The 18,202-nt window shown below is 44.1% G+C and overlaps 3 protein-coding genes across 4 annotated transcripts in view; 2 read left to right on the top strand and 1 right to left on the bottom strand.

The window, feature by feature from the left end:
* Nucleotides 1–2,655, top strand: part of LOC139416779 (phosphatidylinositol 5-phosphate 4-kinase type-2 gamma-like) — a 28,453-nt gene extending 25,798 nt beyond the window's left edge. For both annotated transcript variants that reach the window (XM_071165843.1, XM_071165844.1), the window contains one exon: nucleotides 1,332–2,655. In XM_071165843.1, coding sequence (XP_071021944.1) covers nucleotides 1,332–1,412 — 81 coding nt within the window. In that variant the 3' untranslated portion in view covers nucleotides 1,413–2,655. The remainder of the gene's footprint in view (nucleotides 1–1,331) is intronic.
* Nucleotides 2,656–10,107: 7,452 nt separating this feature from the next.
* Nucleotides 10,108–13,516, top strand: LOC139416783 (G-protein coupled receptor 182-like). Its single transcript, XM_071165848.1, has 2 exons — nucleotides 10,108–10,449; nucleotides 10,955–13,516. Exon 2 carries the CDS (start codon nucleotides 10,958–10,960, stop codon nucleotides 12,047–12,049), a length of 1,092 nt encoding a protein of 363 aa, XP_071021949.1. The 5' UTR covers nucleotides 10,108–10,449; nucleotides 10,955–10,957; the 3' UTR covers nucleotides 12,050–13,516.
* Nucleotides 13,517–14,723: 1,207 nt separating this feature from the next.
* LOC139416763 (zinc finger and BTB domain-containing protein 39-like) lies at nucleotides 14,724–18,168 on the bottom strand. The gene is given in 4 exon segments (XM_071165817.1): nucleotides 14,724–15,847; nucleotides 16,026–16,619; nucleotides 16,622–17,704; nucleotides 18,094–18,168. Coding segments are annotated over 3 exon segments (2,562 nt in total). The 5' UTR covers nucleotides 17,675–17,704; nucleotides 18,094–18,168; the 3' UTR covers nucleotides 14,724–14,932.
* Between the last annotated feature and the right edge of the window lie 34 nt (nucleotides 18,169–18,202).

The following is an 18,202-nucleotide window of genomic DNA, read 5'->3' as shown; positions in this document are numbered from 1 at the left end:
AAATACATCCGGGACAATCAAAATAGTATATGTTATGTTTGGTATGGTTACATAAGACTTGCTTAAGGCAAAAACTAAAGTAGGGTGGTTTGTCGGGATGGGTGGGCATATAGCGTGAACGTCTAGCAACCCAAAGGTTGCGAGTTTGAATTTCATCATGGACAACTTTAGCATTTTAGCTAATTAGTAACTTTTCAACTTCTTGCTACTTTTTAGTTACTTTGCAGCTACTTGGCATGTTTGCTAACCTTAAACCTTTTAGCTAAATCTATCCCTTTAACCTAACTTCTAAACTTAACCTTAACCCCTAGCCTAGCTAACATAGCCACCTAGCTAGAATCTGTAATATATTGTACATTTTGCAAATTTGTAACGTATAATATGGATTGTAATTCGAAAAATATCATACAAAATAGGTGATGGACATCCAAAAATTAATACATACCAAGTGGAGATATTGGATTTATGTACAGAATAATACAAAATGCTCTGAGACAAGGTTTGAATACAAAGTATTATGTTTGGGTCAAACCCAATATAACACATTACTGAGTACCACTTTCCATATTTTCAAGCATAGTGGTGGCTGCATCATGTTATGGGTATGCTTGTAATTGTTAAGGACAGGAGAGTTTTGCAGGATAAGAAAGAAATGGAATTGCACTAAGCACAGGCAAAATCCTAGAGGAAAACCTGGTTAATTTTGCTTTCCACCAGACACTGGGAGATTAATTCACCTTTCAGCCGGACAATAACCTAAAACACAAGGCCAAATCTTCGTTGCAGTTGCTTACCAAGAAGACGGTGAATGTTCCTGAGTGGCCGAGTTAGTTTAGACTTAAATCTACTTGAAAATCTATGGCAAGACCTGAAAATTGTTGATCAACAACAAATTTGACAGTGCTTAAAGAAATTTGAAAAGAATAATGGGCAAATGTTGGAAGATGTGGAAAGCTCTTAGAGACTTACCCATATAAACTCACACCTGTAATTGTTGCCAAAGGTGATTCAAACATGTGTTGATTGAGGGGTGTGAAGACTTGTGTGTGATAGTTTTCCATTTCATTTTCAATGTCTAAAAACATGTTTTCACTTTGTCATTATGGGGTATTGTGTGTAGATGGGTGAAATTTCAAACATTTAATCAATTTTTAATTCAGGCTGTAACAACAAAATGTGGAATTAGTCAAGAGGTATGATTACTTCCTGTAGGAACTATCTTATTTGTTTAACTTTTATCCGGAAAATGAGCATTTCATTGACGCTTTTCATTCCCATTTATATGAGCTACTCGGTCTGACGTGTACCCTTCTCTATGCCTCTGTCTTCAGGCTGGTGCTGAAATCTCCACTGTCCACCCAGAACAATACGCCAAGCGATTTCGTGATTTCATCGCCAACATCTTTGCATAGCAGGACATTATAACCACCACTGATACAACCAACCTTTTCCCATTTAGATTGGATGGTTTGTATTGTTCTTTTGTTCTTTTTTACTTTTGTTCTGGGACTTTCTGCCTTGTTTTTCTTCTGATGTACATTTATATCATGAAACATTGACCCAAAAAATCTAAACACACAGATCATGTTATTTTGATCTCACACTTTACTGTTTCCATTGTTGTAATGTATTACTGACTGATACATATTTATTTTTAGATTGATAAGATGAATGTGATTCCATATTGATAAGCACTCTTGACTGACTTTGTAGCAAAAGGGTACTTCGGCTAATACTGCTGCTTTGTGTCCTCAGAGAGATGTTACACTGAAAAGGATAGAATAGACTTAAAGGGACAACCTGGGATTGATATATCGACCACTTTGTTGTTTGTTTGAATCCCAGATTGCCCCTATAACCCAGTCAGTTAATCCTGGGTCGTGTCCATTAAGCACCAAACAGAAGGAAGTGGCGGGAAACTGGGAGGTGCTGTACTACCAATGACTAACTACCTGAACTTGTCCAATAAGAAATCACAACCTTGGATTGGTCTGATGTACTGAATATACTAATATAACTGGACATAGGAACATATCATTGTAGTGAACCCTACAGTAAATATCAGAGCAATTTGTCTCTGTCTTCTGGGATTTGCCATGAATGTCCCTCATCATCATCTCACATTGGATCATGTGTAGCATTATGCTATCATGAGTAAACTTGGAACCAGACCCTGTTGTTGGACTGACAATGTCCTGACAATGTGCCTCAAACAGTCATTTTTAAAGGACTTCTCAAGATCATTGTTATGGGGAATATAAGTATAATCATTCCAACTCCCTCTCACACATTGTCATGCCAAACATGTTTTCTTGACAATGACAGCAATGGACCAAGCTAGAATAAAAGATGAGTAGAGGTAGACGATGGTCTATGCTTGGTCAGATTTGACGACGACTATTATGACATTTGAAGAGACTCCACAGAAGAGTATTATGTGTCACTCATAGAATATAGCACTACACTTCAGCTGCTTTATGCAATTTGATTGCCTTAAAGATGTGATGAGTTTTCTAGTATAGAAGTTGAATACATTGACGGGCTGAATAGTTACAGTATGAGTAAGTGAAGCCTTGTAACCATTGTGATTGCACGTCTTGTATTTTTGCAAATCAGCTTTTGGATCAAAATATATTTTACAAAGATTTTCTGAAATTGTTTTTTTTATATAGATTTTACATTATAGCAGTCACACATACACATCTCTTGGTGTGTGGTTAGTGGTACAGTTGATATGGTTGTGAGTTTGGTATTTTATTAGGATCTCCATTAGCTGTTGCGAAAGCAGCTACCTGGGGTCCACATAAAACATGGAACATGACATAATACAGAACATTAATAGACAAGAACAGCTCAAGGACAGAACTACAGTACATACATTTCAAAATGGCACACAGCCTACATATCAATACAATATCTAGGTCACGTAGGGGAGCGAGGCATTGCTTTTTTGTGTTAGTTTGGTTAGCGTTACAGTTGATAAGGGGGGGGGAGGTTGGTTAGCGTTACAGTTGATAGGGGGGTGAGTTTGGTTAGCGTTACAGTTGATAGGGGGGTTAGTTTGGTTAGCGTTACAGTTGATAGGGGGGTTAGTTTGGTTAGCGTTACAGTTGATAGGGGGGTTAGTTTGGTTAGCGTTACAGTTGATAGGGGGGTTAGTTTGGTTAGCGTTACAGTTGATAGGGGGGTTAGTTTGGTTAGCGTTACAGTTGATAGGGGGGTTAGTTTGGTTAGCGTTACAGTTGATAGGGGGGTTAGTTGATAGGGGGGTTAGTTTGGTTAGCGTTACAGTTGATAGGGGGGTTAGTTGATAGGGGGGTTAGTTTGGTTAGCGTTACAGTTAATAGGGGGGTTAGTTTGGTTAGCGTTACAGTTGATAGGGGGGTTAGTTTGGTTAGCGTTACAGTTGATAGGGGGGTTAGTTTGGTTAGCGCTACCACTAGGGTTATTTGAGTATTACGCTGGCCACACACACACACACAAACACACAGACTGGAGGAGGTCAGGAGGCATAATTCTGCTGACAGACCTCTTCCTGTTGCTTTAGGAAAAGAGAGGAATTGACAACTCTTAACAAAGGGATGTAAGCAGGATGGGCAGACTCAGGAGATAAAAAAATATCAGCCTTAAACTAACAGAAATGCTGACAACCCGGAAAGAGGTGGAAGTTGAAACACTGCGTTCAAAACATGTCCCATGAGCCTCAGCCAACACAAATGTCTTCCCTGTGCTGCTCCTTATCACGCCGACCCCTGGAAGGCTGTGGTGGCTGTTGCCACTTGAACTCTTCAACAGAACAATAGTGCTGACTGCTCATTCATTTAGTTTGATTTATTTAGCCAGGATAGTCCACTCATTGACAATAGCCAGTGCTTTACAGGGAGCCCTGGGTCCCATAAAATCAATGAAAACAAACAAATTACACAGAAGTTAAATGGAGCTGATGGTGAGAACTGAAGTTATATTACAGCAAAAAAGCACCAAATAAGTTGATGTAATGCTATGCCAATGATGTCAAGTGGTTTCCAAATGCTGATATCATGTCCTTTGCTTTGTCACCTAACCTGACAGGTGTTGACGACTTAATGATCTGACTCACTATTTCAATAGGAAAACTGACTAGGGGTGATTCCCGCCTAAATTCATAGCACTAAGTTCATAGATCGGCCAAAGGATGATGTTAATGCTACGGAGCTTTCGGGAAATACACCCCTTCCAAGGTAGATGAAACAATCCATTGACATGTTGTAAGTAAAATAATTGCCTACAGTGCCTTGCGAAAGTATTCGGCCCCCTTGAACTTTGCGACCTTTTGCCACATTTCAGGCTTCAAACATAAAGATATAAAACTGTATTTTTTTGTGAAGAATCAACAACAAGTGGGACACAATCATGAAGTGGAACGACATTTATTGGATATTTCAAACTTTTTTAACAAATCAAAAACTGAAAAATTGGGCGTGCAAAATTATTCAGCCCCCTTAAGTTAATACTTTGTAGCGCCACCTTTTGCTGCGATTACAGCTGTAAGTCGCTTGGAGTATGTCTCTATCAGTTTTGCACATCGAGAGACTGACATTTTTTCCCATTCCTCCTTGCAAAACAGCTCGAGCTCAGTGAGGTTGGATGGAGAGCATTTGTGAACAGCAGTTTTCAGTTCTTTCCACAGATTCTCGATTGGATTCAGGTCTGGACTTTGACTTGGCCATTCTAACACCTGGATATGTTTATTTTTGAACCATTCCATTGTAGATTTTGCTTTATGTTTTGGATCATTGTCTTGTTGGAAGACAAATCTCCGTCCCAGTCTCAGGTCTTTTGCAGACTCCATCAGGTTTTCCAGAATGGTCCTGTATTTGGCTCCATCCATCTTCCCATCAATTTTAACCATCTTCCCTGTCCCTGCTGAAGAAAAGCAGGCCCAAACCATGATGCTGCCACCATGTTTGACAGTGGGGATGGTGTGTTCAGCTGTGTTGCTTTTACGCCAAACATAACGTTTTGCATTGTTGCCAAAAAGTTCAATTTTGGTTTCATCTGACCAGAGCACCTTCTTCCACATGTTTGGTGTGTCTCCCAGGTGGCTTGTGGCAAACTTTAAACAACACTTTTTATGGATATCTTTAAGAAATGGCTTTCTTCTTGCCACTCTTCCATAAAGGCCAGATTTGTGCAATATACGACTGATTGTTGTCCTATGGACAGAGTCTCCCACCTCAGCTGTAGATCTCTGCAGTTCATCCAGAGTGATCATGGGCCTCTTGGCTGCATCTCTGATCAGTCTTCTCCTTGTATGAGCTGAAAGTTTAGAGGGACGGCCAGGTCTTGGTAGATTTGCAGTGGTCTGATACTCCTTCCATTTCAATATTATCGCTTCCTTGGGATGTTTAAAGCTTGGGAAATCTTTTTGTATCCAAATCCGGCTTTAAACTTCTTCACAACAGTATCTCGGACCTGCCTGGTGTGTTCCTTGTTCTTCATGATGCTCTCTGCGCTTTTAACGGACCTCTGAGACTATCACAGTGCAGGTGCATTTATACGGAGACTTGATTACACACAGGTGGATTGTATTTATCATCATTAGTCATTTAGGTCAACATTGGATCATTCAGAGATCCTCACTGAACTTCTGGAGAGAGTTTGCTGCACTGAAAGTAAAGGGGCTGAATAATTTTGCACGCCCAATTTTTCAGTTTTTGATCTGTTAAAAAAGTTTGAAATATCCAATAAATGTCGTTCCACTTCATGATTGTGTCCCACTTGTTGTTGATTCTTCACAAAAAAATACAGTTTTATATCTTTATGTTTGAAGCCTGAAATGTGGCAAAAGGTCGCAAAGTTCAAGGGGGCCGAATACTTTCGCAAGGCACTGTACAGCTGGCTGTACAGAGTGGCTGCCAAGCTACTGTAGTTGAAGTAGTGATTTCAAAGTGAGTGCTGAGACGAACATCACGGACCGGGAGAGATGGAGGGGGGTTTAGATTAAAGGGCTCTCTCACGCCAGTGAGGTTTGATGCTTCCAATGTCCCCCTACTCTCTGCTATTCATCACTCCTCTACGGCTAAAGGGGCTTCCTGGGATTGTCTTATGTTAAGCGGCTGTTTTTTTGTTTATCACACAGCCCCTTCATACCAACTAAGCTGTGTTTTTACTGAAGTTTCATCTTAGAAGACAATTGGTAGAATTATAGAATTGTTGTTCGCCGCAGAATAACTGGACAGAGAAATTCAGAAACTATTCAGACCCCTTAACTTTTTTCACATTTTGTTTTACGTTACAGCCTTATTATTTGTTTAAATTCCTCAATCTACACACACTACCCCATAATGACAAAGCAAAAAACAGGTAAAAAATAAATAAATAAAAAATGAAATATCACATTTACATAAGTATTCAGACCCTTTACTCAGTACTTTGGGGCGGCAGGTAGCCTAGTGGTTAGAGCGTTGGACTAGTAACCGAAAGGTTATCCATGAGCTTGTAGCGGTATTTATTAGAGAGGGGTAAAGAAAGATTTTGTTCGGGCGCCAGGCAGGTATTAACCATGCCGAAAGGAAAAGAGTAGAATAGAGAGAACCACTACCAGACCCACACACATCAGCAGAAGAGACTGCCTAGAGTGTAGCCTGTTTACCAGATAGCCAGTGGAGAGAAAAAATAATACACACCATATAAAACCCACATCACAGCACAGGGGTAACCCCAACAAGAATACCTCATACAATAATACTAATAATGGCAGAGCAATTCAACAGCAACTGCATACAAGAATGAACCCAGTCATCAACATAGGATTTGCAATAATCTGTATTATTTTCTAGTGGATGAGTGCAGAGGGTATGAATGTGGGGGGTGTTCATCGACACAACAAAGGCCTTAAAAATGTCCAGTCTTCTCGGCCACGTGTCATTAGTACATCTCAATACAGTTCACATAACAATACACAATTTGCAAGCAACCTCCCTTTTAACTGAAATGTCCAAATACTTCTGGCAGGGCAATAATAGTCCAGCTCTAATGAACTTCAATGGGAAGTGCATTGGAAAAATAGAGAGAGTCTGTTGCAGGGTAAAGCACTGGAACGATAGAGGGAAGAGAAAAAGAGAAAGAGAACAAGAGAGATCTTAGCTGTGGTCTTCAGGCGTGCAGGTGTACTGTCTGACTGTCCGATGGTTTGTATGTTAAAGCTTCGCAACAATGTTGCTACTAATCCATGCGATCCATAACGGGCGCGGTCCCAAACGAAAACAACCACGACCTAGAGCGATTACACCGATGATTGAGTTAAACACTCTATAAACTACACACGCTGAAAACAAACAAAACTTCTACAGCACAGCACACACAATCAAACTGTCGCGCCACCAAAGAGCCCCTCCCCAAAGAGCTGAACGAGCTCTCTTTATATTCTCCTTCCTTACTGCTCATGCGCTCTTAAAGTGGCAGTGCACGGTGAAGGCTCCGTGCAGATTTCGCCACAAGCTGACAAGGTAAAAATCTGTCTTCTGCTCCTGAACAAGGCAGTTAACCCACTGTTCCTAGGCCGTCATTGAAAATAAGAATTTGTTATTAACTGACTTGCCTAGTCAAATAAAGGTAAAATAAAAAACCTTTGAAGCACCTTTGTCAGCGATTACAGCCTCGAGTCTTCTTGGGTATGATTCTATAAGCTTGGCACACTTGTATTTGGGGAGTTTTTCACCTTCTCTGCAGATCCTCTCAAGCTCTGTCAGGTTGGATGGGGAGTGTTGCTGCACAACTATTTTCAGGTCTCTCCAGAGATGTTTGATCGGGTTCAAATCTGGGCTCTGGCTGGGCCACTCAAGGACATTCAGAGACTTGTTCCGAAGCCACTCCTGCGTTGCCTTGGCTGTGTGGGGTTGTTGTTCTGTTGGAAGGTGAACCTTCGCCCCAGTCTGAGGTCCTGAGCACTCTGGAGCAGGTTTTCATTAAATCAAGTTTTTGTCACGTGCTGAATACAACAGCGTGAAATGCTTACTTACAAGCCCTTAACTTTATTGAACTGCATTGTTGGTTAAGAAAATATTTACTAAATAAAATTAAACACAATTAAATAAAAATAACAAGGCTATATACAAGGGGTACCGGTTGGTCAAGGTAATTTTGTACATGTAGGTAGGGTTAAAGTGACTATGCATAGATAATAAACAGTGAGTAGCAGCAGTGTAAAAACAAATGGGTGGGGTGTCAATGTAAATAGTCCAGGTGGCCATTTGATTAATTGTTCAGCAGTCTTATAGCTTGGGGTAGACGCTATTAAGGTGCCTTTTGGACCTAGACTTGGCGCACTGGTACCGTACAGTCTATGACCTGTGTGACTGGAGTCTTTGACAATGTTTTGGGCCTTCCTCTGAAACTGCCTAGCATATATGTCTTGGATGGCAGGAAGCTTGGCCCCAGTGATGTACTGGGCCGTACGCACTACCCTCTGTAGCGCCTTTCGGTCGGATGCCGAGCAGTTGCCATACCAGGCGGCGATGCAACCGGTCAGGATGGTCTCGATGGTGCAGCTGTAGAACTTTTTGAGGATCTCAGGACCCATGCCAAATCCTTTCAGTCTCCTGACTGGTAAAAGGTGTTGTCGTGTCTTCTTCACAACTGTCTTGGTGTGTTTGGACCATGATAGTTTGTTGGTGATGTGGACAACAAGGAACTTCAGCCCCGTAGATATTAATGGGGGCCTGTTTTGCCCTCCCTTTCCTGTAGTCCATGATCAGCTCCTTGGTTTTGCTCACGTTGAGAGAGGTTGTTGTCATGGCACCACACTGCCAGGTCTCTGATCTCCTCCCTATAGTCTGTCTCATCGTTGTCTGTGATCAGGCCTACAACCTGTTGTCATCAGCAAACTTAATGATGGTGTTGGAGTTGTGCTTGGCCACACAGTCGTGGGGTGAACAGGGAGTACAGGAGAGGACTAAGCACGCACCCCTGAGGGGCCCCCGTATTGAGGATCACCGTGGCAGATGTGTTGTTGCTTACCCTTACCACCTGGGGACGGCCGTCAGGAAGTTCAGGATCCAGTTGCAGAGGGAAGGTGTTTAGTCCCAGGGTCCTTAGCTTAGTGATGAGCTTTGTGGTCACTATGGTGTTGACCACTGAACTGTTGTCAATGATCAGAAATCTCACATAGGTGTTCCTTTTGTCCAGGTGGGAAAGGGCAGTGTGGAGTGGGATTTGAGATTGCGTCATATGCGGATCTGTTAGGGCTGTATGCGAATTGGAGTGGGTCTAGGGTTTCCGGGATGATTGTGTTGTGACCCATGACCAGCCTTTCAAAGCACTTCATGGCTTTGAAAGGAAACATGCTTTCCTGCTTTCCTGCTTTCCATGCTACACCACATGGAAACATGTGGTGATTTAGGCAGGTTACCTTCGCTTTCTTGGTCACAGTGATTATGGTAGTTTTTTTTTTTTTATTTGACCTTTTATTTAACTAGGCAAGTCAGTTAAGAACAAATTTTTAATTCCAATGACAGCCTAGGAACAGTGGGTTAACTGCCTTGTTCAGGGGCAGAACGACATATTTTTACCTTGTCAGCTCGGGGATTCAATCTTGCAACCTTTCGGTTACTAGTCCATCACCCTAACCACTAGGCTACCTGCCGCCCCCCGTCTCATAGAGTCTCAGAGTCTCATAGCAAACGGTCTGAATACTTATGTAAATAAAGTATTTGTTTTTCATATTTAATACATTTGCAAATCTGTTTCCACTTCATCATTATGGGGTATTGTGTGTAGATTGATAAGAAAAACATTTATTTAATCAATGTTTGATTTAGCAAAATGTGGAAAAAGGTAAGGGGTCTGAATACTTTCCAAATGCACTGTATTTACCACTTACTTTATATGTGAAGGAAATATAAAGGGTTGATAGAGGAGCATACAATATGTGTGATGTACTAAGCAACAATGCTAAGTTTGCAGGTGTTATGGAGGTAATGGTAGAGATTCTAGGTAAGCTGCTTTCCCTGTTTCACCCAGTCACACTGACCCTGTAACAGCTTTTCAAATGGCACCGTACTACCTATATAATGCATTAGTTTTAAACAAGGCAATAAAAAGTACTCCACTAAATTGGGAATGGGGAGCTATTTGGGACACAGGCCAGTATTTACCCCCTGGCAGCTCCACAGTCAAGGCTTTCCTGCTCTTCTCCACACTACCAACCCCCACCCCCCTCCTTAGGATGTCCTGTCAACTCTGGCACTGAGAAGACAGGACGGGGGAGGAGAGGGCTTTGTCTGTCAGTCCAGTCAGCCTGAACTAAGCACAGATTCTCCAGGACCCCAGAGCCAGTCGAGCCTCCTCGCTCCTCCAAGCCTCAGCTAACTCCCCAGGCAGGCAGATCACCAGAACCCCCTGCCCTGAGGGACCTTTCCTAACCACTCATCATCTATCACCAGGTTCTCCTCGCCACAGCACATCAAGGTACTGTATGTATCACAACAGTACGGCTTCCTGCTGTTCTTTACCTCTAGTAGAATTTAACGATTTGAGTTTAGACTTGATACACTAAGAGTGAAAAATGAAAAACTTAATTTGTGAATATTTATTCTTTAATTACCTCATTATGATCTACATAAAGTCATTTATTCATGCATTTTTTGGCTGTATTATTATGATAAGAGGAAACCTGGGGGGAGAACAGCAAATTATGATTATCTCAAATTAGCTGGTGCACACATACGCCATAGTGTCTGACTTTGTCTCAGGTTGATTAAAAAAATAAACTATATATATATATATATATATATTCTTCATGACAATTCTCTGGTGTGAAATGCTCCTCACATTTCATCTTGCAGCTCAGAACCAGACAGAAATGCATGTTTCACCGCTGCACGTCCTCCACTGTTTAAATTATGTCTGACTTTAATCTGATTACCAATTCTAAACTCTTAACACGGCTAACAATTTCCTCTGCTTTCAATAGACAATGAACGAATTTGACTTGCACAACTCCTCGTTAAATTTCTTCAATGGCACGCCCTGGTTCGTCTACGAGTGCACCCTCAATCTGGATAAGGACTATCAGCGGATCGCCTTGTTCCTGCTCTACCTGCTGCTGTTCATGGTGGGGCTGGCTGAAAACACCCTGGTGGTCTGGGTCAATTGGCGCCGGCGACACTCGGCCAACGGCGTCTTGTTCTGCGTCATCAACGTGAGCTTGTCGGACCTGATGGTGGTTCTGATGTTGCCCTTCTACATGCTGGAGGTAACCATGGACAAGGTATGGCTGTGGGGCCGCTTCCTATGTAAAGTCACCCACCTCATCTACGTGATCAACTTCTATAGCAGCTCCTTCTTCCTGGCCTTCATGACCCTGGAGCGCTACCTGTCCCTGTCCAGGCCCTCGTCTCCTGCCTGCTTCCCCGTAGCCAGACGTCGCCGCTGGTTACTCTGCGGTGGTCTCTGGCTCCTCTCCCTGTTCCTGGCTCTGCTGGAGAACGTCCACATGGACCTGCTGGAGTGGGACGAGCCGGGCTGCTACATGCTGCCAGAGAACAACTACACTGAGTGGTTTGTCTCCGTCTCCTTCCTCTGCCTCATCTTCCAGTTCCTGGGCCCGGCCTCCATCATCGTCACCTGTAACATCTTGATAGCCCGAGCGGTGCGCTCCGCTCCAGACGTGCAGGGAAAACGGGACGTCTGGCTGGTGCATGTGTACTCCCTGGTGTTTGTCCTCTGCTGGCTGCCGTACCACATCGTCTTGTTCCTGATGATGGTGGATGATCTGGACCCTCACGTGTTCAGCTGCAACACAGTGGAGGTGCTCTATAACTCCTACGGTGTGGTTGAGGGCCTGTCGCTCTTCCACTGCATCGCCAACCCTGTCCTTTACAACTTCCTCAGCAAGAGCTTCCGTTCCAACCTGATCAACGCTGTGGTCCACTATGTACCCAGGGAGTTCCCAAGAGGGTCGAATCCCCAAGAAACTGCACCCAACGCAGGAGGACCAGACACTAGGAAGAAGGAATGCAAGCTTAGCAACATGAGCACCAGTCACTCTGATGTTGCTGGGTTGTAGAAAAAGGAAGCACCAGTGTCACATTGAGACTTAACTAGCCATCATCACCGAAGGACAATGGAGGAAAGGGGAACTTGAAAGCTGTTACTGAAGCGTGTGCTGCCTTCACAGGCTAGACATGTCACAAGACAAGATTTGTTAGTCTGACTCTCTTGGGTCCAGATTGTTCACCCTTCTCCCAAAGTGTACACTTGCACACTTTCATTTCAAAGTATTTGATTGGTGTAAGCATTGGCTGAAGGGAGTTTCTTACATTATAAAACAAAAGAAAACATGACCAGCAGTGTGCAAGTACACATTTATGGAGAATTGTGGAGAATCAGGATTCAGCCTTGGTCACTAAGAAATTGTAATGTAAATGATGGGCTCTCTGTCCCTCTCATCTGTCTCCCATTTTTCTCTTTCAGCACATCAATAATGTTGTAAACAGAGGAAGGAAAGAAACGCTTTCGGATTTTTTTCTTTGAACTTCCACAGGAACTTGTGGCACCAATATCTAGGAACTTCTGGAGGACAGAATTAGTCATTACATCGCTGGGTGAAGAGAAGCTTCCTCGCAAATAAACATTTTCCTCTGTGTAACATGGATGAGATTTAAAACTTATAACTACTGAGTATAAACAACTTGTAAAATTGAAATGCAACTGCTAAATGTAAAACATTTTGATTACACAAACATATAAACAGATCTTAATTTCCACAGCAACTTTTTTTTTCTGCTGAATTTGTAAATGTGTTGAATAAAAGTATTTCAAACAGGATGATTGTGTTAATATCAAAATCAACTTCCCCTTTTGATTATTTACGATAGGGAAAAATAAAGGCAAGATTATGAATAGCTCCCGTAGAAGGAGGCAGGTAGCCTAGTGTTGAGCCAGTAACCAAAAGGTCGCTGGTTCAAATACCTGAGCCAACAAGGTGAAATTAACTGTTAACGTGCCCTTGAGTAAGGCACTTAACCCTAATTTGCTACGGGCTGCCTTACTACAACGACTGACCTTTTAAAACATCACATTTCACTGCACCTATCTGGTGTGAAACATTTTTGATGGGCTGGTTTCCCAGAGATTAAGCATAGTCCTGGACTAAATAGCACTTTCAATGGATATTCTCCATGAAATAAACTTTTCAGTCCAGGACTAGGATTAATCTGTATCTGGAAAACATCTCTTAAATGTTATTACTTTTATTTTATGCAGACCTGGGTAAAATTATATTTGATTAGTTACTTAAATACTTATTTTCTGTTTGAGTATTTTCAAATCTGTCCCAAATCAACATTGAAAGTATTTACATTTCCTATAAATAGCCTACTATTTTTAAGTATTTAAGTACTTATTTTCAAATGCATGGGTTATTAAATGCATATTAGTGTGAGTATTTCCAAATACATTCCAATATTCAACTACTTGTCTTTTCAAATAAATATCTAAATACTTCCAAATGTCTGAAAGTAATATAAAAAAATACCCTGAGTATTATTTCAACACAGGTCTGATTGTACAAAATCAGTCCTCATTTTTTAGTTGAATACTTGCCTAAGTTTGCTTTCACTGGGAAGTCCGTTTATGTTGGTTTAACGATGTTGACATGGTAATAAGAGGGAGAAAAGGCTTAGGTTTCACTTCACATACAGCACAATGGGAGGAAGCAGCATACCAAGAACAGAACAGCATTACAGGTTCAAAGGTCACCAGTCCCAAAGCAGGATCTAGATAAACACGCAAATTGTGCATAAATGCATATGCATCATTAAAATGTAATGATGAATGTGTTCTGTGGCAGCAAACATAACAGATCAAATACAATAAAGAAAAAACAAAGCATTAGGGTTAGGAGAGTGAGATCAACATTTTGTTATATTTACTTTATTCTTTCCAGAACTAGAAACGAGATATAAAGGCCAACGTTCATAGTTCTCATTAAAAAAAAAGTACATAAAATAAATATAATAAATAGTTTCATCCGACTGATGAGGTGAGACACCAAATAGTTGTTTAAATGTCATCATGCCCAAAGTGAGCACATGAAGGACCACAAGTCTACAAAACACAATACTCATAACGTAGTGCCTTTGAAATGCTGAGACAAGGCAGACATGATTTCCTGTGATTTTTAAAACTCTTGCGTGACTAAATGGCACTCTGGTTGGAAACTACCGTTCATACCATCTGATCAGTAACACATATGAACTACTATATAATGTCTGCATTATGGTCTATCACTACATAAATGCTTTGAGGAAGATGTACCTAAATGGTTTCCTAGGGAACAGATACAGCAAGGCCTCATTCATCCTCCCATTCTTCAGTTACAAAGTATGATGGGTCCGGTACACTTAACCCATGTTAATGGGTACATATGCTTGGTGCAGCGTGGCAAATATTGTTTCACTCAGACATACATGAATGGTCTGTCACATGTTTAATATAAAAATGGATGTACATGTAACTGACAAAATGCGTACAGTGATAGAAAAATGTTATTCATTTTTTGTAAAACTGAGTAATAAGACACTTAAGACAACGTTTGACTGCAACTTAGGAAAAGCCAATGGACTTGCGTTGAAAACAGTCAGTAAACAGTAGCACGTCCTTCCTTCCATAGACCACAATAGATATACTGCCACCAAGTGGCTTAGCTTCTTCCAATAAAGATGACCTTTCCGGCTACACTATGCTACAAAACAGGTCTCTTCGATCCATAATACCATCTGAAATACAGACATAAAACAAGTGAAATACATTCTACACGGCTATAGATATGGTCCACAACCAGAAAGAGGTATTGAAAGCGAGTGGAAAAGAGGGAGAGAATGGACGAGAGACAGGCAGACAAAGAGATGGAGGGAAGAAAAGGAAGTGAAAGACAGACACCAGCTTATCAGGTGTCCAGGGCGGGGAGGGGTTCTTTGGAGTGGTCATTGTACATGAAGGTCTGCTCTATGTTGAAGTCTGGAGGCAGGTGGTCCTTGTGGACGTCCATGTGGGAGGACACCAGCTTGAGCGTGGAAAAGTAGAGGCCGCAAATGGTGCAGCGGTACATGAGTGCCCCGGCGTGGGTCTTCAAGTGGCAGATCATGGTGGAGCGCCCTCGGAAGAACCTCAGGCACACCTTGCACTGGTAGGGCTTCTCCCCAGTGTGGATGCGCAGGTGGTAGGTGAACTCGCCAGAGTGGGCAAAGCGTTTGCCACAGAAGCGACAGCGGTACCATTTCTCCCGGGGGATGGTGCCACCCATGGAGTTCCCATTGGACAGGAGGCCTGTGGGAAAGCCAGCCGCCACGGCCCCCTGGAGCAGCTTGTCTGAGAGGCTGAAGGAGCCCAAGCCGAAGCCCATGTTGCCCAGCTTTCCCAGGCTGCCTGCCTCCAGGGGGGAGGAGGAGGAGCAGGAGGAAGGGTACTCTATCTGGTCAGCCTTTCGTTTCCCTGCCCAACCCTGGCTGCCCTGGGCCTCGTTGGTGTGAAAGCTCAGGTGGTACTGGAAAGCTGAGGCAGAGCGGAAGGTCTGTGGGCATAAGAAGCAACGCAGCTCCTCCTCTCCCTCTGGTCCGGCTGCTTTATGAGCCCTCATGGCCTCTCTGTCAGTGGCGGCCTCCTCAGCATGCAGGAACATGTGTCTGTCCAGCAGAGGGCGATCTAGGAAGCCGCAGGCGCAGAGCGGGCAGGAGTAGACTGGCAGGGAGAGGTGGGTGAGGGCGTGCCACAGCAGTGCACATAGGGAGGGCTGGGGCAGCTGGCACACACCACAGCTCAGTGACTGGATGGACACGTGACTCAGCAGGTGATCCCTGATGACCTGGGGGAAGGAGAGAAACAGTATGTCAACAATACAAGGAGGGAAAATAGATGTCATAGCCACCTCGATGCAATAGGTGTGCTCGAGTTTAATGAAGCTATGTCAATCTATATATTTTACCGTCGCCATTAGCAAAAACGCAAAATCACTCAGGAAAAGTGGAGCAAACCAAACTGACCTGGAAGTCCTTGGTGAGGGCTTTGTTACAGACAGCACACTGCAGCTCTCCGTTGTGCCCCTGGGTAGCGTTGTGGAGCTGACTGGGGAGGGTGTACCTGGCTGCAGCTTGGCGCCGGTGGCGTACCAACTTGGCCTGGCTGTTGAACTGGAGATGACACATGTCACAAGAGAACACCACATGGGACAAGGCGTGGGTGATGCTGGCGCCACGGTCTCCGGGGAAAGATGCCCCACACACCCTGCAGGCTCCTGTCTCAGAGAGGTGGGTCTCTGCGTGGGCCCTCAGGGAAGCAGAGTCGGCCAACAGTGCCATTCCACAGGCTTTACACGCCATTATACCCTGAACCGATGACACCTGGCCAGTGTTCACACCCCCTGTACTGACCGCTGCTCCGTTCTCCACACACACCAAGTCCTCGTCTTCATCCTCCTCCTCATCTTCCTCCTCCATGTAGTTCTCGCCATCGCTCAACTCGATGATCTCTCCAGCCAGCTGTCGCCACTGGTCCACTCCTCCATCAGTCCCTTCTTCATCTCCCTGCAAATGCTCTCTCTCTTCCTCGTTTTCTTCATCATCGTCTTCATCATCCCCCCCCCCCCAAAGATGACCCCTGCATGGTCAGAGATCACACCTCCCACCCCAGCCTCCACCACTCCCATCTGCAGGCTGTCCAGGGGGTCTCCAGAGGAGGACGAGGGGGCCTCCCTCACCCCACAGATGTCCCCTCCCAGCTGGGCTGACGAGTCGGGGTAGGAGCAGGAGTCAGATACACATGGAGGTACAGAACCAGCCCTACTCCCACTAACTACCATCTGTTCCTCCTCACCGTTATCAACCCCGTCTCCCACCACCACCTCCTCAGTCTTCAGCTGCAGGGGAGGTCCAGGTGTAGCCTCAACAGCTACAGTGGACATGTCTACTGAACTCTGCTGATCTCCTGTCAGCTGTACCCGTTTGTCTTCGGCCATCTGTCCATAGCCCAGGTGAGACTGGACGTCCTCTGCTTTGAGGGACAGGGACAGAGGGGCTGTGTGTCCACCACCCCGGCCCAGCCTGGCCACCCTGCTGCCCTGGGGGAGAGGTGAGGGGGCCGCCGCTGGAGTAGGAGCAGCCGAGGGACCAGCAGATGATGACAGGGAGGAACAAGACGCTGCAGAGGATGAGCACACGGATGACCCAGCAGCAGTAGCTGCAGCAGCAACCATGTCAGGGTCCAGGTCTCCATCCACCACACAGTCTGCAGAGCCAGAGCCCGGTTGCTGCAGGTCAGGGAAGGTAGCGTGACAGGCCCTCACCAGCTCTCTCACACCCAGCCTCTCTGCCAGCTCATACAGCACTCCTACATCTATCAGGTCTGTGAAGATCTCTCCAGTGTAGATGAAAGTCAGCACCTTCTCAAAATTGGCCGGGGACACAAAATCCAGAGTGTACGTTGTCGTGGCTCCTGAGGTTCCGATCTGGGTCCCCCTGCCCGAGAACAGGCTGCGGAAGTGGGTTCCGGCGCACGCGAGCACGGCGCGGTGCGCTGCAAAGGCGCGGCTCCCCACCTGGAGAATGACATCACAGAAGAGGCGGGACAGACGGCAGTGGTTGAGCTCGGCGAGGAGGCCAGCGGCGTGGCCTGAGCCCTGCAGCCGAATCCTCATCGCTCCCTGGCGGTGTTACTCAAATCCCAACTAGGAGAAGAGACAAGGGGAAGCCAACAGCGTCATTGTCTAGCCTAAATCAGTCCGCAATAACATAATCCAGTATCAAGCGCCATTGATTGATTGTGAGATTAAGGGGAGTGCAGCTTTGTCGAGTGCCATGCTTGTAAAACAAATATATAATACTTATTGAACTAACAGGTAGATATTAGAGCTCGAATACATAATTGACTAGGGAAACATTGTAATGTTTCATTGAATGCTAATTTGTTAGGCTATCTAGCTAACGCTAGCTGCTCATCAGTTTTCTACGTTTGCCATGATCCAATTCCAAACGCTACAAAATGCAAACCTCTAAACACCTTTCTACAAGGATAGACAAAGTCTTTCAAAAATCATGTTGATATTATATTCTTTACCAATAGAAGGCAGTATGTTCGACCATTTAGTCAACGTTTTCGATAGCTTCCTTTTTTATTATCGGTCGTTTCCAGTCGCACAGCAATGACGTAAAACAAAATAATGCCT

The sequence above is a fragment of the Oncorhynchus clarkii genome, chromosome 9 (genome assembly GCF_045791955.1).
Source record: "Oncorhynchus clarkii lewisi isolate Uvic-CL-2024 chromosome 9, UVic_Ocla_1.0, whole genome shotgun sequence".
Lineage (NCBI taxonomy): Eukaryota > Metazoa > Chordata > Actinopteri > Salmoniformes > Salmonidae > Oncorhynchus > Oncorhynchus clarkii.
This window is presented reverse-complemented; position numbering and strand designations above follow the sequence as displayed.

Excerpts from the sequence above, each read along its gene's own strand:
- LOC139416783 (XM_071165848.1), top strand. The coding sequence starts at position 10,958 with ATGAACGAATTTGACTTGCACAACTCCTCGTTAAATTTCTTCAATGGC.